Source organism: Melospiza melodia, chromosome 6, assembly GCF_035770615.1.
Source record: "Melospiza melodia melodia isolate bMelMel2 chromosome 6, bMelMel2.pri, whole genome shotgun sequence".
NCBI classification, from domain to species: domain Eukaryota; kingdom Metazoa; phylum Chordata; class Aves; order Passeriformes; family Passerellidae; genus Melospiza; species Melospiza melodia.
This window is the reverse complement of record NC_086199.1, coordinates 69311854-69338277: the sequence shown is the minus strand read 5'-3', so window position 1 is coordinate 69338277 and position 26424 is coordinate 69311854. Positions and strand designations below refer to the sequence as shown.

The 26424-nt window shown below is 34.6% G+C and overlaps 1 protein-coding gene across 8 annotated transcripts in view; it reads left to right on the top strand.

Annotated features, from left to right (window-relative positions):
- Positions 1 to 23192, top strand: part of FUT8 (fucosyltransferase 8) — a 99690-nt gene extending 76498 nt beyond the window's left edge. For all 8 annotated transcript variants that reach the window (XM_063158866.1, XM_063158865.1, XM_063158868.1 and 5 more), the window contains 4 exons: positions 10511 to 10757; positions 11905 to 12081; positions 15950 to 16100; positions 19825 to 23192. In XM_063158866.1, coding sequence (XP_063014936.1) covers positions 10511 to 10757; positions 11905 to 12081; positions 15950 to 16100; positions 19825 to 20142 — 893 coding nt within the window. In that variant the 3' untranslated portion in view covers positions 20143 to 23192. The remainder of the gene's footprint in view (positions 1 to 10510; positions 10758 to 11904; positions 12082 to 15949; positions 16101 to 19824) is intronic.
- The last annotated feature ends 3232 nt before the right edge of the window (positions 23193 to 26424 follow it).

Below are 26424 nucleotides of genomic sequence, written 5' to 3'. Positions count from 1 at the left end.
CTGAAAGAATGGATTAATTTCTAGTTCTAATTCTTAACATTGTGTTTATACAGTGGCTTTCATTAGTTACATTTTAATTCAAACAAGTTCAATTTCTATGAAGCAAGCTGGAGAATGGTGATTTGAGAGAACAGAGTGGAAGAGCAACCTCTCTGAATTTTCCCTTTTTTCAATTGTGTTAATCTTGAAATAGAGCTACTGATGCTGTGTAGATTTTTTGTCTTCAAGGTGCCTTGTAAGATACTCTGTGTAAAGGCATTTTTCTGTGTAAATACAGAATATATTTTTAGGAAGTGGTACCTTTTAAAAGGACCTTGGAATTCTATTGAAGTAGGTCTGAGTTTTCAGAGCAATGCAGTAGCCTAAAAGAGCTAAGTGTGATCCTTGTTCATGTCTAAGTGGAAGGTTTTGGAATAATAGCAAGAAGCTTTTTTCGCTGTGCAGAGCAAAGACGGGCTGCAGGACACTGTCTACTTCTGTTATCTGGCCTTCAAAATGAATATTGATAAATATGAAAGGATTCTGAGAAAGACCTACACTGATTCAAGGACATAAAAATCTGCTTTACAGTTGGAGATTAAAAACCATAATTCAGTTCTAAAATAAAGCAAGTTTTAAAAGCTGGTCCTGCCACATTTTATAAGTATTTCTATATGTGAAATATTTCTACTTTTAGACAAAGATGTGGCTGGATTATTTTGATTAGAGATGAGATCTGCTTTTCACAATGACTCGCTGCTGCTGTTGACCCCTATTATGGCAATGGGTCCAGAAACAGAAAAGCAAAAAAAATGCACGATCTAACATTGGAATTACAGGAGATGCAGCCTTTTCTTGTAACTAGCTTTATTTCTTTTGGGGATTTTCAACCAGAAGAATATTTGCCTTTTTGTGTTTTGGAGTGGATATGTTTTTTTTTTAATTTGTTTGTTTTGTAGTGATACTTTTAGTGTTGTCTTAAAATTTGTGTCATGAAGTTCACTTGTGCAGTCCCAAATCTGCCATACTAAACTAAATTACTTTATTTTACTTTGCTTTAACCTATTTTAAGGAGGTTGTAATAAAACACATCTGTGTGTTCTTTCATGCTATAATCAATCAAGCCAAGTTGATCCTAATTAAGCCATTTATGTGGCCTAAACGTACCACTGGTTCTCATCTAATTATATGAGGAACTACATCGAATCTAATCCATTCTTGGTAAGAGAATGGTGTTCTTGGAAGTTGTTTTGCATGTCAGTGGCATCTTTCAACAGGATGGGAAATAAATGGGAAATACTTTAATTTAAATACAGCTGTTGTCCAGTAAATTTTCTAACAGCAGAAGTAAGAATGTCTGTATTTCTTTAAAGGCTGATACATATAATCATGCTATCTGTCAAAAAATGTTCAAGAAGCAAAAACATTGGGCTTGTATACAGTGAGTTGTCTTTATGTCATTGCTAATTTAGATGAAGATTTGATGTCTGCATAAAATGCAATTGAGTGTTTGATAATAGTTCCTTGCTTGGGCAGGACGATAAACAGATTAGGAAACATGTTCCATCAGAATTCTTTAACTGCATTGAAATGAAGGAAGGTAACCTAAATGTGCCCTGACTGAAGAAAATTACTTTCCAAAAAGCAGGGGCTTCTTTCCCTACATTTCTTGATAAGGGGAAGCTGAATACTTAGAAATCCAAAGAGTGCATGGAGGTGGGGTAAAGGATTCTTGGCTTTGTTCTGTTCAGTGGTAGGAATAATTGATCATGTATTTGATCACAGATCTTATGCTGTTTTCATTAAATACTACAATTTGAAGCATGACTTTCCCTTTTTTCCTAACAGGTTGATGTTGCCCCCCACAATGTAGTAGCCAAACTAGTACCTGGAGGTTAGTGGTTAATTGCAAACTTTCCTCACGAGCATTAAATCATGGATGAAAAATTACAGATTGGTAAACAAAATATCCATTGCAAACTGGAAAAAAATGTTTTTGCTTAATTGTCACCCTTTTAAGGATTTTTTTAATAAGCAAAAGAGCTACAAATTGGCTTAATATTAGAGTTTATTTGATTTTTATTTTGAAAAGCTTTTTTCAAAACATTTTTACTTGAAAAGTTGTACTGCAGCATGCACAGTAGGGAAGAATAGCATGTTTTGTACTGAAATGAAAAATATCAGTTTTTTTTTTTATATATATGAAGAGGTGGCATGAGGTAAATGAAGTATGTTAGGTTTTAAACAAACTGCAAAGTTTGAAATGGGAATCTGAGTTCTTTGTTTGGCTGCAAAAATTTCAATCCAAACTGAAGCATTGTTAGGTTTTTGGGGAATTAGGACCTGAATTCAAGTTTTGAACAACTTTTTAATGTATTACACTGGTCATTACAACATTCTAGTTAAGTAATATTACCTATTTTAAAGTAATCTTTAAACAAGGGTAACGTGAGCTGGCAGTTGTGGAGTTGAATTCAAGTCATCCAAACTCTTCCTACGTCTTGAAAATGACTACTGCCATTTCCAGGTGGGAGACATCCCAGAGCACTGCCAGTTATGGTTATGGCTCTCGTGCTTGGGAATATATCAATTATTTTGGTGGCCTTTTGTCCTCTTCATGCAGCTACTCTTCGTTCTTTACAGTAGCGCAAGGCTGGGCATTTCATTCGTTTCAGTGTAACTTCACCAAGTCCTAAAAGGTTTTTGTCTTTTTACATTTGAGTAATTAATTAAAAGAGAACCTTAAAATGTCAGCTAATTCTCAAGATATATCTAGATTTAGAATGTCATATTGAAAAGCTGCTTATAGGCAAATGGCTCTGAGTAAAGTTTTTCCACCATGTGAAACAACTGAAAGTTAAACTAAGACTTTTAAGGCAGAAGTACTTTCTTGCATTTTTATGTTTGTTTCTCAATCTTAAGGCCTTCAGCCAACTGATTTATTTCTAGTGTTGTGAACAGATAAGAAATTTAAAAAGCTGCCTTTTATTGGACTGATCTACCCATTTTTGAAGACCCACATTAATTTTAACATTTGATTTCATTTAGCATTTCAGATGAAACAATGGTACTTACTTTAGTACCATATTTTTGGCACTGCATGTCCATGAATGTGATTGTGCTAATTGTAGAGAAATCTTTGGAAGATGTTTTCCTGTAGCTGGTATTACATAAATCCTGAATACAAACCTGAACAAAACAGGTTTTTTTTTTTTTTTTGCAAGTAGCTTTAACTAAACTAGTGCTTTTAAGTTTCCTGTAATGTGAAAATTAACAATAGTTTGTTACTGTAATAGTTATGAAGCAAGCATCTCTATTTCTGTGTGATTTTTCTTGATTTTTTTTCTTAATGCTTCCCTTACATTTTCCCCTGTGACTGAAGATCAGAAAAATTTCCTTTTCCGTTATTGCAGGCTTACACCCTTGATTTTCTCCTTTCATGTTGGTACACCATAGGAAGTAGAATGCATCCTTGTTTCTTTCAGATGCATTGTTAAGGTGACGTGTGCTTCACTGCTATGAATCTCAAACAACATGGAAGCTTTATTCTCTCCTGTTTTATTTATGGTTAACTAAAGTGTCCTTTTGTCTACAAATACCTTTAGAGCCGTGTTCCATCTGGGCTTGCATATGGAGGTACTTTTACTAATTCATTGAAAGAGGAGTCCTCCAAGCGTTCAAATTAGAACAATACAAGATTAGGAGTTATTAACCACTATCTCAAAGAGACAGTAAATATCTTGTCTAAACTGGGAGTGCTTCTCCATTAGATGCCTGGACAGGCAGCTGCAAATATTAAGCTCCATTGTCATGACCTGTTGGAAGCTTCTAGGTCATGAAATATGAAATACTATCTGCATGTTGTCTTGTTTTTTACATGCTTATACATGCCTGTTACAGGCTCGAGTCAGCATATGCAGGCAAGAGATAAATCCCTGAAGCTGTTGAAGGATTATTGTAAAATTAAGCTATTTTCTATTACAGAAAAGATAACCTAATATTCAAAGCAAGTATTTGAATAGCAAATATTTGAAAAGCAGCTATTTTCAAATATATAATAATTAACATTAGACTGAAATAGATAATAAGCTTCAGTGCAATTGTTTGAAATCAAATCCGAAACTGGTTTTTCATCAATATAGTTGTAAGGATCTTTTTTATGTGTTCCTGAGTTATTTCAACTATCCTTACATATGATCTTACTTTTAGAACATGAATTCTGTTTACTTGAATGACTAGACTTGGGTAACATGGAAAAACCCTTTTGCATTTTTAGAAGTGTATTTGCCTTTACAAATACATTTCATTATATTTTCTGGCAGCCAGGGAATTGGAGCTCCTCTTTAGCAGGTACCCCTTTCATATCAGCTCTTTAGATGAAATGGGGCATTGTTCAAAAGCAGTTTGAATATATAAAGATAAAAGAAAAAATAAATTGCTAGTAAGCTTCTTGATTTCTACCTAGTTTGATGGTCTTCTGACTGCTCTGTGAAGTCTGTTTGTGCAATCTCTTCATCTGTTTCCAGATCTCTTTCCAGCTGACATGCTGGGTAGCTAAACAATTGAGGATGGGAAAAGTCTTTACTTTTTAATGTTCTCTCAAAGTGATGTGACAGTTGCCACATAAAGCCACAGTTGCTTCTGGTGAGCGATAAGAAGTTTTCAGTAGAGTGAAACAGAAATATTGGTCATTATAATGCAGCTCACCCGAACTGCTGGAAAGGGAACAAGAGGCTCTAAAGGCCCCACTGCTTTTGTTTTTTAAGAGAGAGCTGTTGCAAATGCAGAAATTGTTGTGCTCAGTTGAGGCCTCCATCAGGTCAAAAGGGAAAGCATTCACTGGAATCTCATCACTTGTTAGGACAGTAAGAGCACTGTTCATCTTTGTGCTGTGGTTTTGATTATGGATAGGATTATCAAAGAACTGGAATAACATGGGAAAATAAACGTTATTGCAATAATGTCACTTGTGTTAAAAAGACATGTTGGTAGTTCAGTAGCTCTGGGAGTTACAGTTTTTGCAGGAGCAGAAGACACTATCATTAAAGTTCTACTTCTCAGGAGGGAGATGATAAAATAATATCTTTACAGATTTATTTTAGACAAGTTTCTTGTGAGAGCAAAAATCTTGTCCTCATGCTTTATCTTTCTATCTGCTCTTCTCAAACCTAACTTCATTTAAGTCCTGAATGTTGGATGAATTTTGGCCAAATTTGACTAAAATAAATAGGTCTTGTTAAAAGTCCTCAAAATAGGTATGTGTGTGTAAAGAGCAAGTGAAGTCAACATTCAGGCCTGTGAGGAAGCGAGAGGCAGTGACTGATCACAGATGCCACTTTTCAACATGCACACGGTACCCACAGAGGTAAGAGACGTGAGAGCAAGTGAGGGTAGTTGCAAGAGTTGTACAGGAGAGGAGAGGAAAGAATGCAGGAAAAAAGCCTTGGAAGTGCTGGATTGAGAAAAGTAATAGAAGGCATGTTGGCATGTTTGAAAACATTTTGGTTTATTCACTCCTGAAGGTATCAAGAGTCAGCCCCTTGGGATGACAAATGGGACAACACTATCCATATGGCATGTGAAACCTGGGAAAAAAAGGACTATATTCAGTTTCTTTAAATCAGAATTGTACCAAATTTATTCAACACCTGTTTGCCTTACATGGCTTGATTACATAAAGGATGATTAAAAACTTAGTAAGTGGAACACTAGTGAGAAATAGTTCAGAAAACCAAGTTCAAAAATTCTGTATTAAAATTGTACAAAGCAAAAGCTTAGAGAAAAAAAACCCCATTTCAATATATGAGTTGTATTTTACATTGACTAGTTTAAAAGAAAAATATGATTTTTACCTCATGGCAATTCCATTTTATAGTTCAACTATGGCATAAAGCTATTGTGAGGTAACTTGGTATTCAGGAAGAGCATAACATGACATAACTTTGCATAGTTTTCATTTTTTACAATGTCTGAAAAGAAAATCACTGAGGTATCAGGATAAGGCCTGAACCTGCTGTCCTTTGCAGTACGTAACAGGAACCAGCAGGACATTGAGGAGCCTTGAGAGAGTTCAGCACAGTCCTCTCACCATGCCCTGTGCTAGGCAAACAGCTTTCCCAGCACTCTGACATCTCCTGCAGTTGGATTTAGAGTCGTTCACTTGGGTAAAGTTCCAAATTGGCAGTCGGTCTTTGTGCTGTAGAGCTTAGTTAAGTAGATCTGTGATAAGTCTATGCAAATTAATATCAGCTTAATTAAGCATATTATAGAAACAGAAAAGCAGGGAAGCTATTCCGTTTTTACATCAGTTTATTCAGTTGTGTTGCTAGCAAGACAAACTGAAATTAAATTGAAATTCTCAGTTACATGACAGGAATGTCCTTAGCATGGCTTTCTTTGGCATACCTCTAAGGACTTCTTGAAAAAATTAAAATTAGCTGATGAATTTTGAAATATCAGGAGATATATGGGTTTTCAGTTAACATTAACTAATAGTAGTGATTGCGTGGTTAAATGTGATCCTCCTTTCAGGTAAGAAATTAATAAAAACCCAAGGAAAATGCCCATCCAAGTGTAGGAGCCAATGTTCAGATGGCAGGAAGTAAGCTTACCTAAAATGACAAAATTCCAAAGACCTTTTTGAGTCAAGTCAACATTTTTCAGGCTTCCAAAATAAGTTGATAGGAAAGATACAAAGAGCAAATTTTTTTTTTAAATAGGCTTTAAATTGGAGTAAGTTTGAGAAGTAGACGGTAAGGTTATGCCAAATCACAAAAATTATATAAGTCATGAGGGGTATAAAGTGATTAAGGCACATTGGGATATTGCAATGAAGCAAAGTTATGCTTTTTATAAAACACAGAGCTCATTGCAGTGCTTAAAAAGTATTCAGTGTGCCTTGTGAAAACTGAAACTGTGTTACTGATGTATTAGTGATGAACATATCCAAAAACTGGTAATAAATAAGAACTGAATGGTACAACTGGCATGGGTCCTCTGAATTAAAATAACTTTCAGTCCAGGACCTTCCTCCTGAGTATGTTGTTATGGTAAGAGTGTGTGTTTTCAATATTGCAGTATTTTATGACTCTTGCAAAAACACTCAATCTTCGGTTACTCAGTGAAGTAAAATCCAAAACAGGATTAAGTTGCAGAACTCTGGAAGACAATTATTTAGAATATTCCAAACTGAAAAATATCACCTGGAGTCATATAAAAGTTAAGCTGTTAATAGAATTATAGTGAAAAATTTTGACAACTGTAAAAGTAAAATAAATCACATCAGAAGAAGTGACTTGAAGTATTGCTGACATGTAAGTTATGTATAACTACTCTAGAGGTATCTTACTACCTAAATAATTCTATGATTCTGTATTAAATATCAAAATTGTACCACCACTGAGCTGGGAATTGGACCTGATTGACATGATGATGCTGTGATTTAAATTTCCAACTTGAGAAAAATATGCACACACTAGTATGGATTATTACCTTTTATGGCTTGTCTGTTACTTAACAAAATACATCTGTGAAGTAGAAAAAATTCAAACATTTTACAAATTAGAGAAAATGTATCTAACAACTGAAGTGTGGATTAAAAATTAATTCTGTATTTTTAACTTGGTTTCCATATCTTCAGTTGAAAATTCATATGAATCAGTGATGTGACTTATTGTTTTCTAATATATCTGCTTGTCTGTTAATCTGAGTTTTGGTTGGCTCCTGAATCATTGATTTTGATTGCAGTTTATTTCTGAATAGAATAAAACAATATCCTGCTGCCCAGAAAAGGATAACAGTTTTTTAAACTGTGCCTGTTGAAAATAGGACAAGCTCATTGCCTATTGTGAATCTTTTCACAAATACTGGAAAAAAAAGTGATCAGTAGGGTAAGAATGCTGTCTCTTGCCTGTATGGCTGTTGCAGGGCTGTTTACTCCTTCAGGGTTACTAAAGAGTTGCTCTACACTGGTTTTGTTCAGTGCAAAAGCAAACAGTTGCTGTCTGTTTTCCTTTCACTGCATCTGCTATCTCATATTTTTAAAAGTGGATGAAGACTGATAGGGAGTTTTTCCTTCACTCAGATATGATGATACAGCTGATACAGCCTAGAGAGTTGCCATAAGGTTTTCTGGAATTGTGCACGTAGCTACACATATACATCCGCAGATGATGATTGTATGTTAGCAATTAACATGCCACAACATAACTGAAATAGCCATGACCAAATTTATGATTTAATTATAATTTTTTTAAAGACAACACTCGACCTAGTAGTTAATTTTAAACAATCAAATTGTTTTTCCTTAACGAAATACATTTGCAACTTCATTACTATTCAAACAACATATCATGTAGAGTTGAAAGCTGAAATCTGATTCTTTTTCACAATCTTTTTGGATATTCTGTGAGTTTGGTATAATTTAATAAAGTTTGCTATATATGCTGAGAGTTTTCCTAGTTCTTCCTGGCTAATCTCTTTTTCTTCAAAACCTTAAGACAGCCTATGGAAATTTTTAGAAGCATGCTCATCCTTTAAATAGGATGGAACAATGTATTGAGTGCTTTTCAGGGTAGGAATGTCAAATAGTAGGTCAGATTGCTCAAGCAGCTTTATCAATAGCAAAACTTTACAAATGACTGCTTACAGACCAACACATTTATTCAGTCACAGAACAAAGTTTTAAAGCTTGTCAATGATGCTGTACTTAATAAAAATCTACCTTTTATATGCAGATTTTCATTACCTGCTTTTTTCCCCTCAAAAGGTTTGCAGCAAATTTCCTTCTCTAACTTAAGACTGAAGTCTTTTATTTCTTCCCTTGGCTAAGACTGCTATTGTTTTATTTGCCACCCTGTTTCTTCTCCCATTCTTAGCTGAGGGGAAAAAGGTAATGGAACCTCAAGCGCTCTTTCATACCATTCCCAAGCTAAACGTTTATTGTCTAAACTTTTGCCTGATACTTCACATCTGCACCACATTTAGCACTTCCCTGGCTTCATGCTCCTTTTCTTTATTGCAGCTTTCTGAAGACATACTAATAAAGTATTATCCATCATATTATAAGAAGATTTAAATGCTCAATATTTTTGCTGAATTTATGAACTTGTATTGAATCTTTTTCTGTGACTGTGATTTAATAGATGGTAAAAAAATGAACTGGCTTCTTGAATTAAAAAGAATCATCCATACCTGTAGTATAGGAAATTCTTCTAAAGAATCCCTTAGAGTGATGGTATACAGTGGTAAAATACTGACATACCGATACATCTTAGAAGATAGATTTCCAAATGTGGTAAAAATGAATTGAAAATATACCTGAGCATAACAAACATTCCTTATTTAAATAACTATATCTCAGAGAGTTACTGCAGCATTTTGACTAGTCTTGCAAAAGTGTTGTAACATTTTGAATCTTTAACTGTTCTTAAACTCATTATTCTTTCCTTGAATTGATTTTTTTCAGCATTAAGATTTATTTGGTCATCAAAAGTTATATGAGTTTGACTTGCTTATATTTAAAGCAGTTTTTTTTTTTTTCCTGGTTGGTAAGCACTAAAGAGAGAACTAACCACCTTTGCCAGTAAATACTACAGACAATGGAAACATTATTTTGGAGGAAATGAGCATCCTAGAAACATTAGCTAAAATGTTCAGTGCTTTAAAAATGTAATTTTTTTAAATGTTGCCATGTATTATAATTTATTTCAGTATATGAACGTAGCTTTGAATTACCAGTCATGTAGACACTTGTGTTTGTGTAATTTTTAAAAACTCTTAAAATATGTTTGGTGACTATTTAGCCTTGAATTGAAATCCCATCTAAACCACCTGTATGTTCTACTGTAGTTAATATTTAAAACATAACAAATTCTTACCTGTAGGTACATCACATGCTTATACGGTGCCTGTGTTTTCCGTGGTCTATTTAAGTTACTACTTCATAGTTTAAGTTCTTGAGGACAGGAATTGTCTTTCTCCTCTTCTAACAACAGAATAGCTAATTCAGGGGTTATATGATATCTGAAATTTACTGGGAGGAGTCACTGAACAAAAATATTTACTGAATAAAAGGAAGTCAAAATAGCAGCAGAGCTGTATTTATTTTTTTAACTATTTCCTATGTCTTAAAATTTAATTTTTAAAGAAGTAACTGAATTTTAGACATTTTAGATAACCAGATAAGCCTTTGCACACAGTAATGGTATAGATGTATATAAGAATGTATCACTATATAAGCAGGAATACATTTTATATTTTATTAACTACCAGCTGCTAAGAATTCAAGAACCTTCAGTTTCGTTCTATTTGAGGTCATTGTTAGATCCAGCTCGTCTATAAATCTCATTTAAAATTATGATTTTTATTAGATTTGTTAATGCTGTTTTTGAAAAAGTAGAACAAGGATTAGGTAGTCTTTTTGAAATTGAAGATACAGATGAATTGATATGTTTGGGATATTATTTGCCAGTGGTAAAGCTTATGAATAAAGTAAAGTACTTGACTCATCTTAGTATGTATTTTAAAACAGGTGAGACTAATGATAAGGATGTTCAGGTGGTGGAACTTCCCATTGTTGACAGCTTACACCCACGGCCACCCTATTTGCCCTTGGCTGTCCCTGAAGACTTGGCTGATAGACTAATTCGTGTACACGGGGATCCTGCAGTGTGGTGGGTCTCACAGTTTGTGAAATACTTGATTCGTCCACAGCCTTGGCTAGAAAAGGAAATAGAGGAAGCCACAAGGAAACTTGGTTTCAAACATCCAGTGATCGGGTGGGTATTTACTTTTCTTTTTAACTGTCTGTCCTTTAATACGTGTATGTAATGATTCCTGTACAGGAAAAAATTGTTTTATGATGATAATCAGAGTCTCTAAGTATTTTTTGGGGAGAGAAGGTGATTTCTAGATGAAGCTCTTATTTTTTAATACAAGTTGATTACAAGTACTTCTTCAGCACACTTGTCTACCTGCTGTTGGACAGATATGTAAAAGGCAGCTCAACAGAAGGTTTTTTAACATGTCCTTCCACATCTGGTAATACACAGTTTCATTAATGTAATTGCCTTACAGCTTGTATTCCAGTCACTTTACTGTCTATGTCTTCTTTCCAGTGCCTGTAGCTTTTACATTGAGATAAAAAAGGCTAAGCCTATAATTTACATGCCACAATTCACGACTAATTTTATCACTGGCTACATATGAACATCCTATATGCCATTCCCTTCCCTGCTGGTGTTTTTGCAGTTGTTGTTTCCCAGCTATAATGATGAATTGGAAAGGCCTGTGTGGGGAGATATGGGGAGAAGGAAGAAAAGCAGTAAAAAGCAGCTTGTGGGAGAAAGGTTTTTCCATCATGTCATCTGAAAAATGCTGCTGCTGTGCTGGAGTCTTTTTCCTTTGCCAGAATTTCCTTCAATCCTTAACCTTTCTTTATCTAGGAGTACACAGTAGGTTGTTCAAATGTTAGTTGGCTTTTGACGTTGAGCCAGTGGGCACCTCACTGCTGCTGTGTCTGGAGACTTGTTACATTTCAAGGAGGTCAAAAAAATGCATTTGTAACTACCTTAATTCAGACAATGCATTATACGAGGCAAATATTCCTATTTTCCTTTTCACCTGTATTGATCAGGCATTATCTATCTTCAGGAGATAACTTAGCCTTGTGCTTGAAAGGAATGCCACCTTATATGCTATAATTCAATGTCTTTCATTCCTTTCTTTCAGTTACCCTTTGCCTTCCTTGTCAGATTGTTATATTTCTTTTGAGAACAGACTGACTTCATGTTGCCAGTGTGTCATGATGGACATGGATGAGTTTTAATCCCTCGTTATTTTATGTATTCGTTCAATCTAAAATTTCATTTGCTGAAGTATGTGTAGTGTTAATAAATGTAATTCCTAGATTTTCCCCTTTTCCAGTGTTCACGTCCGAAGGACAGACAAGGTGGGGACCGAGGCAGCGTTTCACCCCATTGAAGAGTACATGGTGCACGTGGAGGAGCGCTTTGAGCTTCTTGCTCGCAGGATGCACGTGGATAAAAAAAGAGTGTATTTGGCTACAGATGACCCTTCCTTGTTGCAAGAGGCAAAATCAAAGTAAGATGAATTATGTTTATATTACAGTTCCTTCCGTCCAGTTAGCTTTACAGTTTCTGACTACTGTGCACCACAAGTTTTAGTATAATATTTTTTAATCCTTTATTCGGTTAAGACTGCATTTAATTTTCCAGTGATTTTGATTTTTCTCTCAGATATGCTTTTCTGGGATTTTTTTCCTCCCAAGTACGCTTTTCAAAGCTTAACGTTAAAAATCTGGAAGTGTTGAGCAAGATACCTGTGACTATGTAAAAACAAATCAATGCTGTAGAACAGAGGTAAATAAAAATTATATATACATAAACAATAGAAAATATAAGTAATAAACACACAGCACTTATTATTGAACATACATAATAAAAAGAAACTATTTAGAAATATTGTAAAGCCTGGTTAATATATTAAGAAGTATATAAAACCTGTCCAAAAAACGCGAGCATTTGCCAGAGGAATTTTTTTTAAGTGGGTTGAAAAGCTTATGATGCAGCTCTTCCCTCTTTCAGAAGGACTTCTGTAGTGATAACATAGAAGACTTGCATCTACATGTTGAATAATTTTGTCCTTAAATATAGGGATTCTCAACTTCTTACAGCGTCTTTGTCCCTTTTTTTTTTGTCCCTCTATCCTCTTCTAGCTCTCTAGAACATGGATACACAGTAAACATTCATTTACTCCTAGATGGCCTGTATTTCCTTGTAAATTAATACTTCTAATTAATTGATTAATACTTTCTAAAATCAAAGCAACTCAGTAGTGGCAAAGTTTTGAACTGTTCTGTTCCTGGTGACATTATTGGAAAAATATGTAGGATAACATACTATATAATAGATTTTCTTTGGCATGTGCAAGGCAAGCAGAAAATGTTATTTTGTAGTAGAATAATTTTCTACAGCATTGAAAACCTGTCTATTTCCACTGTGCTATTTCTGTTTTTCTTTCATATTTATAAAAGGCTGCTGTTTAAAATGATGATGTTTTGTGAAAACTAAATGAACATACTCAACTCCAGATGATGGCAACCTAATCCTTTTTTGTATGTGTAAAGGCAAGAATAATAATAGAAACAATTATAGCATTTGAAGTGCAAATCTAAACAATGAAAAGATGGATAATCCAAAGTTGAGGTTATAATATTTAATTCATTATATGGTCCTAAATAACTTTAGGAACTGTTTGTAACATAACAGAATTCAGTATTGATGTAACAATCTTAGTTATGCATTTTTATTTATTTTTGTTTAATTTTCAAGCCTTAGCATTCTTTGTGAATAGTAATGAGATGCTCTACCTGTGTAAACATATAATCTCAAGTTTTTAATAGCAACAAAAACTAATTGTAACCTATTCAGTAAAACAATACTGAATTTTATTAAGAATTACAGCTCAAGTTCATTCCAAATCACTATTTTACTTAATTTTGGATGATACAGCCCATTCATATAGCATTAATTTTATGTTTTCTTCATAAAAGGCATACAATCTGTAAGTATTGAAGAATTTTTTATGTGTTACTGCTGGATTTTCAGGTCACAGCTTACACTAAAACATAATTTCTTACGTTGCTTGCACCCTACTGTTGCTTGCAGCTTCAGATGCCTTGAGTAGAAGGCATTTGAAACTTCCTGTGATTTCACAGAAGGCAGGGTGCAATTTGATGTTGGGGCATTTAATAGCATCTGAAGGCAGGTTAAGGTCATGTTTTGGCAGCAAAGAAGCTTTTCTTTCTCTTCTTGTGAAATCAACTATAAATTGGTTTACACTTCTGACAAAAATGTTCTAGTCACATTGAACTACCAAGCTTTGATAGAAACAGCTGTCACATTGCAGTAGCTTATGTTGCATTCATTATTTTGTGAAATAATATCAGTAAGTCCTAGGTACTGTATCTCTCTACAAGAGAGTGACTGGCTGTCAAACAGCGTTGGCATTTAAGTAAAGAAAATTTAGCCAACATTCACATGAATAGGCATGTTGTTTCTAGCAAGAGTAGTATTTAAACTAATCATAGTCATAAAACCAGAAATGTTTTGACTTAAGTTTCAGAAACTTCCCTTGCAGACAGATGTCTACCAACTGCGAGTACTGTAGTAAAGATAGTGCAGTCACTACCACCAGTTTGTAGAGTGTTTGTGTTCTATTTCCAAAAGAAGGAAAGAGGTGATATATTTTCAGAATTAGGATCATGTAGAACAATTTTAGTAGAGAGTAGCAGGGTTGAGAGTTCAACAACTGTAATGATCAGGGGATTAAAGCATTTGACAGCTTCTGGTAAGCAGAGGTCATGGTATTTATCTTGGATAAGTGATGTGTTAGGGATGGTGTAAATTGCTTTTTCTTTGGCTGATTTAATCGTTTTCACATGCAAATTTTTGAATGTCTAGTACATGTATTTTTAGTCCATAATACTCTTACAGTATCTTCACTCCTTAAGGTATTCAAAATAATACAGATTATATATACATAAATTCTTAAAGAGACCATATTTAATATATTTCTGGTTTGTATATGAACCTATTTAGGTATTGTTCTTTAGTACATGAGCACAAAAATTCAACAAATCGCATTCTTCTTTCCAGAATGTTTTCCTGTAAAGTCATCTGTATTTTTTTTTCTCCTTTTTTTACTGTTTATTTACTTCCACAATACCAGGTTAATATCTTTTCTCCCTTTCTACTATGTGCAGTTTGGCTAACCCTCCCCACCCCGCAAGTTATAGTATGCCTGACATACAGAATTCAGCAGTGCTTCAAAGTACTAGAACTTAATGAACAGCTCATATATTTTCCAAACTTTTTTTAGAGCAAGACCTGAGGAAACACATTATTTCTTACTCAATCTGCTTACACATACACTCACAATATTCTTTCAGAGGGAAGAAAATTTTCAGTGCCTGTTCTGGACACCTGCACAGGCCTAGCAGTTGAGAACAGGAGCCTGGGACTCACCTTGATTTGCACCCGCAGTGATAAGCTGGAGTTACACAACTATCAGCTTCTGAAACCAATGGAAACTTGAAACAGTCCTATAACTGTGCTTGATTTGTACCCTTCTCTGAGGCTGTTAAGTGCAGGGAGGAAAGATTTTTAACTCTCTCTCTCTCTTCCCTGCCTTTTTATTTCTCGTTTTCCTGTTCCCATAAGAGCAGAAAAAAGAAAAAGGATTTTTAAAAATTTTTAAGTCATTGTTACATGAGAAAATATTTTATTTTAATATGATATAAACTAAGGTTTCATATTTTTAAAAAAAACCTTTTTGAATTACAGTAGTACTGATGTTTTTTGTAATAAGTAAAGAAAAGTGTATTGCTGTGGAATTTTACATCTATTTCCTTATGACCAGTGAATTGCAAAATTTGTTCTCCACATGGCCTTAAGAACTGTGAAAGACTTTTTTATTATTTTCATTAGTTTACATGCATTTATTTAATATGTCTCTTTCACAGGTGACTGGGTTTTTTTGCAGTGTCCCAATCAGTATCTAATAGTATGGTAGTAAGTGTAGCCTAGTAAAGTCAGAATCCCATATCCTGTTTAGCAGTAGAGAAAACTTAGTGGTCTGAGTATATTTCATCTAAAATCAGCATCATTTGCAGAATGTTGTATGTACTTCCTACTGTGTCTTTCGCTTCAACTTGGTTATATATCTGAAAGATGTACAGAATCTTTTTATTTATTTTTTCTTGATAAAGAGGGGGTATGCTTGGAGGCAGCAGTGAACTTCTAGAGGGTTCAGCAAAATTGTAATTAATTTCCTGTAAAGCAGAGACTCACCTAAAATGAATTAACAACCCTATCTTGCAGCAGAGGTAATGCTTCTTAAAAAAAATAAACAGATCAATTCTATTAACTGTGTATTGTATTTTTCACAGGTATCCAAATTATGAATTTATCAGTGATAACTCCATATCGTGGTCAGCAGGACTCCATAACCGATACACGGAAAACTCCCTAAGAGGAGTCATTCTGGATATTCACTTCTTGTCTCAGGCAGACTTCCTGGTCTGTACGTTTTCATCCCAGGTAATATGCAATGCAGACACAGTGTTGATTATATGTACCAGTTCTAAATCTTAGTTTTCTTCATGCTTCTCTTTATAAAAAATAGTTTTAAGATGAAAAGCACAGCAAAAAGTTACCAAGTTGACGTGGCTAATGTGCTGATCCACCTAATTCACATATGGCAAGACATTATTTCTATCCGATTAAATGTTTTTTACTTGCTGTTTTTATTCTCTTAGGTGACAGAATCACATGATTGTACTGTTAGATGGAAGTGGACGCTAAACTCAAAAGTTAAAATTCACTTAAAAACTAAATGTTTTCCACAGCCTCAAATGTAAATTTTTTGCTGCACTGTAATGACAAATAGAAACAAGCGCATATTAATATTAATATATGGTCAATACAATGATATATTGACCTTGACAGACTAAGAAGACAGCAAAACTACAAAAAGTATAGAAAAGCCTCTTATCCTTCCATCATGCTTATGCATACATTTTATTTACCATTCACCACATGCTGTAGGAGAGAATGACATTTTATAGCATATTTAGAAGGTTATTAATACAGGCTGTTTCAGACCAAAGACCTGAGTAAAATCCAAAGTAAAAATTCTCACTAAGAAGAGCTGTGAGGAGCCATCCTGTTTAGTAATAATGTTTGATTTAGCTGAAGCACATCCACTGAATGCATATCACAGAGAAAGAAACAAAACCTACAGCGGTGTGTCTTAAGTGCCACACATGCATTGGTGTAGAGACAGTTCATAGTCTGAAGGAAGAATTATGTAGTCTTGGATAAAGACTTAATGAAAAATCTGTAACATTTTCTCCTATTGTTATATTCAGATAGCTGTGTTAAAAGTGATAAATGTTTGCTTCAGGTAAAACTATGAGTGTAAACATAGTTTAAATATAGCCACAAATGGTTTGGCCAGAATATATTGTAATTGAATTTTAAGTGTTAAAGAATGAATATGTGTTTAAAATACATCAACACTGTTAAGGTGATACAGGTTGATCAGGACCTCTGGAGGGCACCTGACAAAACCCCCTTTGAGGTTCATGGTGCCTTTGAGCACAACTCTCATTCTATTTCACCATGCATTTGACAGTAGGCTTTTTTATTGGATAACATACTTGATTTTCTAGAGTTGCAGAAAGTTCTACTGAAGAATAGGAGATCCAATATTAGGGTGTTGCTGTCAATAGCTGGACTATGAATTTGGTCCAGTAATTAATTTATTCTAGGCAATTTATTGTGCTGTAATAATTCAAACTCCTTAAAAATAATTTAATACAATTTTTCTGGGCATGCAACATTGTGGATCTCTACAGAATCTTCATATATTGGGCTTTTCTAAGGTCTCTTGCAAGTTTTCCCACTATTCATAAAGTTTTCTTTTAAGGGGTTTTAAATTTGATTCTCTTATCTCTAACATTTGAATTGCTTTCCCTGTCCTTTCATCAATTAAATAAACAATTTGATATTTACTTTGGCATTGAAGGTAAGCAAAATAAGGCAGTTAATGACCATCTTTTGGCCAATAAGTGTGAAGAAAAAGTAAGGTTAAAAATGTATTCCTATTTATTTTTATTGTGATTTTGGACTTTCTCATTAATCGATTCTATGCTGACTTTGTTTTCTATTTTTCCAAAAAGACTCTGAACTTCTTAACAGAGGTATTAAGAGAAAATGATGCTATATGTGAATAGAATCAGGAATTCCCCTGTATTAGTTTGAAATTAATTAACAAAAATTAATTATCTAAAAGAACATTGGTAGAAATTGAAGAATAGGTATTTCCTTAAAATACTGTTGTTAAAGAATTGGTCCTCTCATGTAATGGAGAGTCAAGGGAAGCAACCTACCTTGGCACTACACTTCAGCAACGTCACATTAATTGAATAGATTAATTTAATTTTATAGGAAAACCACATGGGAGTTACACAAATCATAACACAGCAGGAGAGTTAAGATTACACATTAGAAGAAAGATTTTTTTTTTTTGCTCTCTTCGTTCTTCATTTAGTCTTCATGAAGTCATAGCTCCCTCTGACTGATATAACTTCATTTCCTTCCAGAATTTATTAGTCTTTGTTTTTTTCATTGTACAGGTTAAGTGTACAGGCTGCAGAACATGGGATCTGGGAATAAAAAATGGGAGGCTGGTTTCAGCTATATTTCTGCATGTGGGTGTTTTGCCTGCTGTCCTCACAGTTTACAGTTTAGTCACCCAGGTTTGGTGCTACAAAGAAAAAAATTGCTGAGTGAAGGTGTTGAATGTTTTGTGTCAGATATGCACAACATACTTGCTTAAAGCATTTCTACTGAAAAGATTTAAAATCTTTATAGTGTGTATTATGTATGTCTCTTCCTGGGGTACACACATATGCAGATAACAAAACAAATACAGTCACAGAAGCTATAAAATAAATAGCCTTTTGCAAATATATGGGTAATCAAACTTGTTTTTATATTATGGTGTGTAACAGGTACTTTGAAATAATTAACTTCAGTCTGATCTTCTGAAAGGCACTTCTGAAAAGTTTTTTTAAAGTTCAGATGCAGAGGGATAAAAGGAAATCTATTACATTTTTAAAGAAAATGCCTCTCTCAAAGGAGCTAAGAAAGTACAAATATGTCTCATATGAGCGATCAAAGTTCTATTCATTGTATCTTCAAAGGCAGAAAATAAAAGCAAAATCAAGCTTTACTATATTAACATAGACTGAAAATTATGAAAAAGCTGAAATGCTGCTTTGTATTGGAGAAATCTGCTGTATTGTTAATCAGCCTTTATCAAACTTAGGTGAAGTTAGAGAAAGACACAGTAATGCAGGTCAGAAACCAGAGAACCAACAGCAGCCAAGTCAGACACCTGACCGAGAAGAGCCTTCTAGCCAGCTGTTGAAAAACCTTTTTTAATGTAGTGGTATGCTTGTGTGTTTCTGGCAACTCTGAGAAATACAATATAATTCTGATGTGGGAACGTGTGTTCTGTGTGAAGAAAATTCCCTTCATAAAATGGGTTACAATGACAAGTAAAAATGCATCTTCCCACCGACATAATAATTGTCTTCATGGAATTAATTTCATTTATTTGTCTTCTAAGTTGCCAGCAATTCTATCGCTGTACTAATATAAACAGCATTTTAAAGCCTTGGACTTATGGAACTGTTTGGTTGTGAAAATTTGAACTTCCTTTAGAAAAGTAAATGCAAGACCTCATTATTGCAGGATAAATTTAAATGTAAATTCTCAAGGTTCAAAGGGAAGTAAAATGCAATTTTTAGTGGTTATAGTAGAAAAAGAAAACTTGTTTTTACATTTCATTGGCTACACATCATTAATTTTAAAAAGCAGAGTTGCTGGTGTTCATATATATGTTTTCATTTTAAACTGAAGAGTAGATGATACTAATTATTTATCTATTTATTTATTTGTTTGTTTGCTTACCAAATCTGATCACCAGAGGCCAATTAAGATTCTGCAAAATTTCATGCTTTTTAGTAGCAAATATGCAGGGATTCTGTAGAGTTTTTTTGGTTTGGTTTTGCTTGGTTTTTTTATTTTTTGGGGGGCTATTTTTGTTGGTTGGTTGATTAGTTGTTGTTTTTTTTTTAACCCAGACATTCCAGACCCTGATATTCTTGGGAAATATTACTATACGTTAGTTGTTGATTTCTGTGATATATTTCAGTCACACACAATATTAATTACTTCTGTTTTTATTTCTAAGGTTTGTCGAGTTGCCTATGAAATTATGCAGACGTTGCATCCAGATGCTTCGGCATATTTCCATTCTTTGGATGATATCTACTACTTTGGGGGACAGAATGCTCACAACCAGATTGCTATTTATGCTCATCATCCACGAACTGCTGATGAAATTCCTATGGAACCTGGAGATATAATTGGAGTAGCTGGAAACCACTGGGATGGTTATTCAAAAGGCATCAATAGGAAATTAGGAAGAACAGGCCTGTACCCATCCTATAAAGTTAAGGAGAAAATTGAGACTGTCAAGTATCCTACATACCCAGAGGCTGACAAGTAGATTAAAAGGAAGACATTCAGCAATTATTATAAAAAACTCAGTTTTGATTGGTTCAAACCAGTCAACAATGCACTAACTCCTGGTTTCTATGGGATTTGAATTTGCATTTTATCATGCGGTTAAAATCAAAGCCTTTGCAATGAAACTGGACAAGAAGCTGAGAACAAGTGGATGGGCTATTGTCTGAACTTACTCTTAAACATTTTTGTTATATGCACTCTCACACATGCACACACAAACCCACGTACAGCAGGAAAACTGTTGTTTTATACTTCTTGTCTCTTTTCAGGAGTTGTCCCGGTCATTAGTCTTACGTGAGCTTTGGGCTCACTTCTCCGCCATTAATTGACAATAATGTTCAGACTTATAACACTGCCACATTGTGTAATTTGAGTGACATGAACATATTTTGTATGTGCAAAATTTGAAACATGGTGCCTATATTTGAAAAGTTTGTGACCTTTTTAGAAGAGCCATGCCTGTTTCACAATGGGCAAGAGTCCACTTTCATCTGGTGTTACTGTGACCACTGAACTTGCTTCAAACAAGAGAGTCAGATTTCAGACTAGATTTCTTTACAAGTTTGGGGTTTTTTTTTAGCATTCCATTGATTACTTCTCATCATTAATAAAATAAAGGTTACATTCAACAATCAAGTAGTCACTGTCTCTTAGGAGCTTTTGTAAACAATGCCATGAACAGATTCTTTATTACTGGTAATTTCTGGACATTGCCTTTGATTGAAAAAAACAACAACACAAAATCCACAAAAGAAGGAAAAGATATTCGGAGTTTCATTGAATTTTAAAACTTGTGTAGTACAGCAGTTGCGTAGGGCACAGCACTGCTCAGCTTTGTGGACAGTCAGTAACAGCAGGATTATTTCAGTGGCTAAATTGCTTACATTTACCCTCTGACACTATTTTCTTACCTTTTCTCTTTCTCTTCTGAAAATAATTCAGGGTTTAGGGTATTATGGATGGCCACTTAGCATTTTGGCATTGAATATAATTACTTTTAAGTAAAATACTTCAGGTTATCCCATTTATAGAACCTGTCAGTCTGGACTACTTTAAAAAAATCTAACAGCTTACCCAAAAATAGTAGGTTACAAGAAAATATACAAGGATGAAGTTTTATGCATGTTGTAAGATTATTGGTACTTCTTAGTGTTTTGAAGTCTCATGCCAGTCAGCTCTCATTAAGAAAAGAGATAATTTATAAAATAATTTTACAAATAAATTCATAGATTTGATGATTGTATATATAGATGCATATAATATGTAAGATGACAAGAGGTTGTTTCCAAATAAAAAGAATATTTAATGGCATTTTATAGCTTCTAGTGCAATCCAGTTTGGATTACTGGAGAGCAGAAAATATGTTTACTGTTCAGAGGCTGAGGAAATGCCATATGAGCAAAGGTTAAAACAGCATGGCTAGTTGACCTTAGCAAAGCAAAAATATGCTTAATTATGTTTATGAATAGACCAAGGACAGTGTTTACATAGCGAATGGGTGCACTTGACCATGAATAAATTTTAGGCTGAAAACTAAAAGGAAATCTCTGGAAATGTTCAGTTCAGCAGCAGGCTTCCAATTGAAATAGTGCTGAGATGGAACTGGATTGGTATGTGAAGGAATTACAAAGTAGTACTTTCTGACATTACTTCCAGGACCAGTCCTGTAGATCCCTTCCAGTAATATGTCCCTCAACTAAAAAATTATTTTGCATCTTGAAAAAGAACAACAAAATCAAAGTTGAAAACTCTGGGGGAAAAACATATACATTTACCATAGTGTTAAATAGACATATCAGTGAAAATGAACTTAGATACCAAATGAGATATAAAGACTGATTGAAAGATAACGGAAAGTTAGTAAGAGCAGCCAAAAGTGCTAAAGATGAATTTTTGCAACAAAAGATGCCTAGAGGCAACTGGCGTTTCTATATTTTGGAACTGGTAAGGAAACAGCTTTATGTAAGTTTCCTGTCTAAGTGATAGTGTTAAATTTTCCACTAATTCAGGCAAATGCATATTTCAGAGGTACAAATGTAGGATAAATGATTTTTTTTAACTTTTTTTGAGTTTTACATATAAAGCTATTGCTACTTTCCTTTTCAACTTGAAAAAAATAGAAACCCATTTCTAGAACATTTCTTCCTCAGCAATTAGGTGAAGACTTTTTTTTTTTTTTTTTTTTTTGAAAATAGTTTAATTGTTTTTCCACAAATACTACATTAGCTAATTGGTATAGATTTATAGATTTTGAAAATGTTTTATTTTTTAAGCTATTTACTTACAGCTTCAGAGCCCATCATTTCTAGCTCATTTCTTAGAGTTTGATTCAGAAACAGTATTCATAAATAAATTATCACTAAAGTTTTCCTGTAGTTAGGTAACTCAGTTAAAAATGCAATGAAAGAAGATAAATAACAGAATACCTAAGATGAGCCCAAAGGCAAAAGCAGGTGTGGTAATGAGAGAACTGAAAACACTGATGTTGTAGAAGCTGAACCTATATAATGTGGCAATTCCTCAGCAGACTGTATCTGACAAAACATTGGCAAGGTACACATACCTCCTTACATATTCTAAGTACCTAATGAATTATTAGGTCATCATCTTTGAGAAAATGATCATGAAATTATACAAAATTACAGCATCACTGTTAATAATTCAAAAATGTACTAATGTAGATGCTATGATCTTATTCCCCAGGGTCATATGATCCTCTAGTGCGCAAAGTGCAGTACTTCTCAGAGGAAGAAATCTAGCAATACCCTGCTTGCTGGATGCATGTTTCTAGAGATCTGTTTCCTTTAAGACTACCAATTAGTTATATTTTGGAATCCTGGGACATTGGTACATTAAAACTGATTTTGTTTTATATTAAACAGAATGAATATTTGAGACTTTATTCTCGCTGTACAGTGGGGTCCAGGTAATATAGAAGGATCGATGGGTATGTGGAAAAGAGACCCCCCCCAGATTTTTATTGTAGCTCACAGAAAAGTGAAATAATAGGAAATAAAATTTTGTCTTGAATACCTGGAGAAAGCTGAATCTTTTGAAGGCTATGAACTCATTAAGTTACTAGCCAGAATGCTTGTGAGGAAGCAAGCATGCATCATGTTTCTTCTGTTTACCTTCTAGCCCTGCACCAATCCAGTCTTGTAATTTTTGCTGCATACCAAACCACCTTCTCTGATACCCATAAAACAACACGCCTTCATACCCCCTTGAACAACTGCTGTTTGATTAAATTTTTTCTCTTTAAGAAACTTTGGTGTGTGTGTGTGTGTGTATGCATGTTGCATACATAAGACCCAATATGAGCAGCACTCTGGCGTTCTTCGCTATTTTACGTTATCACTGTCACATTCTCGGTAAAAACGTACTTGCCACGTAAATGTAGTCTTTGGAAACTTCATATTGTCCATGCTGCTTAGAAGCTAAGAAATTTATTTTGAGTGATTCAGTTACCTGGTCTTCTGTGATATTGCTGTACCACCGACCTCAGTTCCTGATTTTCAGGCCAGGCCACAGTCAGATGTGTGGGATTTGCAGGCTTTCTCTGCCAACATCCTGCCCATGTGAGCTGCTGAGTATTATGGGTTTGTTCAAAAAGGATGATGTTTTATTTCAAAGTTTTTACATATTTTTAAATGTTTGCCTTGTTTACGTTCAGATAAGTCTTTTGTCTAACCCTTCTATGACTGAATTTTAAGAAAACTTTAGGGAAATCAGATTTTTCTCCTTTACCAATTTTCTGAAAGGAGATCTGGTGATACCTTTTTTTAACAGAGAGATATTCACAATGCAGATGTTTCCTTCATAATGGGTTTTATGTTTCTTTGGTTTGCAATTATAAAGTAAGGGTCTTCTGAGCTAATAGAAAATAAGTGGATAATTTTCATGACAAATTCTTGATAGAGGGAGGGAGATTTTTCTTCATGCCGGTGGAATAGCACCTACCATTTGGAACATTTTCATAACAGTGAATTGAACTTGGTTTTTCCAGGTCATTAGCTTCTTCAGAATGTAATCTCTGATGTGACTGAGGAACCCAGATAAAAATAATTTGCTTAGTTTGGGAAATGGGAAGGAGAGAGAGCCTAAACATTATATTGTGCTTTTAATATGAGTTGCTACATCATCTTATAAAGCCACAAATAAACATTTCTGTACTGGGTTAAGCACCTCTGGTAGTGAAATCATACATAGAATTTACAACCCTTCTTTTGATTTTGCCTGATACCAGTCTGAGTTGTGTATAAACATCATGGTCATACTCTGATTATTGGTTGTTAATATCCTACAGTTTCATTCCTCTTTTGGTGGCATGGGAGCAGGTTGTCAAGGGGCTCAAAAGGTTGTTTGGTTTTCTTATTGTATGGAATTAAAAGTACACTTAAAGCTCACTTAATTCTACTTCCCTAAGGCACCCCCTAGAATTGTAATTGTAGTCTTCAGACTTTTGTCAAGGTTCTCCCTATCTACCTGCAAGCTTACCTGGAGCAAGACTGGAACAAAGAAAGTAATTTACAAATATGAAATGCATACAGGTTGTGTTTGACTTCATAATATCCTGTTCATTTCTTAAAAGCATGAAACATGGCATTGCATGATACAAATAAGAGGATAGTATAAGACTCCCAAGTCTGCAAAAGAGTTGCTTGTCTGCTTGCTTGCATTACTGGTTGCATTCACTGTGTACAAGATTATTTAGGAATCCAGGTACGTGGGGCAGAGGTCTTTCAGCATTACTACTGAATGTCTAGGTCTTTCAGCATTACCACTGAATCCCTTCCACTGATGTTTGCTGGTCTTTAGCCCTTTCGTTGCTGTGCACAGACAATGCTGGTGATATTTGTTATTCACTGGAATCCCTTTATTTTTTTATGCTTGTTTCCTTTGACTCAGCTTGTCAGCAGAATCCTATTGCCACTGCAATTCAAACAAGTTTGGATTGATGCAAAGGAGTGTCAGTTGTTTGCACAAAAATGTCTTTGCCATTGCTCAGAATTAACGTCACACTCAGGCTGGCTCCTTGTGAGGTGCTGTTGAGGGAAGGACCATCTCCACTGCACTGTACTTTACATGTTTTGTAGCTGCTGGCAGTACAGGTACATGGTTTTACTTTCAGTTTTGCATGATTTTTCCACTTTATCCAGACTCAAGGTTTTGTTTAGTATATTTATGAAGCGTTTTCTGGAGGTTGGTGCGATGAAGTCCCAAATATGCCACATTTTCTTCAAGAAATATAACAGACCTCATCCTATTGCCTCTTAACTGTCTTAAAGACATACTATAGTTGCACCATTTTAGTAGAAGCAGCTAGACTGATGTTTCCTGAAGAGACTGACTTTTTTTGTTCTTCTATTAGCCCTACCACTTACCTGTGTCTGATCTCGATTGACCATGGTTGTATGAACCTTCTTCACACCTTTCTGCTTCACATATTTTGATTTCTCTACCAGGTGGTCATTACTTGACCAGGATTCCAAGGGACAAGTCTGTATTTGGTGTTTTGTAATAACCTGTAAAATTGTATTTCTGGCATATTTGCATTTTTGTTTTTATTTTTTAGAAATGTGTTTTTGTGTTGTCCCTCATTAGTATAGTCAAGGATTCAAAGATGAAACACTATAATCTGCTGTGCCTGGTAAGTGTTTACGAGGCTTACAAGGCATAGAAATGCCTTTAATACTAAGGTTTACACCTCATACCATGACAAGTTTCTTAACCAGATGAAGGATGTATTTTCATAGCATTCCCTATTCATTTTTGGCTGCAGCTTAATTTGCAAGAGACACAATGTGGATGCAGTCTTTTTACAGGACCATACAGATAATTTGCCACTCTTCAGCCTGGGAATTCTTTTTATTAACTTAGTTTTGGTGTTCCTCTCTGGCAAGATGGGGGAGGTTTGTATAATACAGCGGCACTGTTCTCAGTTAAGTAGTCCACTGCAAGCAGAGCTGTGAGGATTTTGCAGCTCAGCTGTGAGAAGCCACTGAATGCAGAGATTGCTGTCCAGTTTGGCTGTCTGAGGAAGATCTGTCTCTTAAAGAAGCCAAGTATATTTGCTAACATCATTGCAAGCAGTAGCGAACTGGAAGAATGGAAAGAGACCAAAAACCAGGACATCCTACTCACTTCTTTGTGAATAAGAAGGAATTGGGCCTGTGTTATGTTGGTGGGGGTAGTTTGCTTCAGTACTTCTGCTTATTGCTGGAGAATGACCTGTGATGATGAGTTTTTAATTCTAAATCTC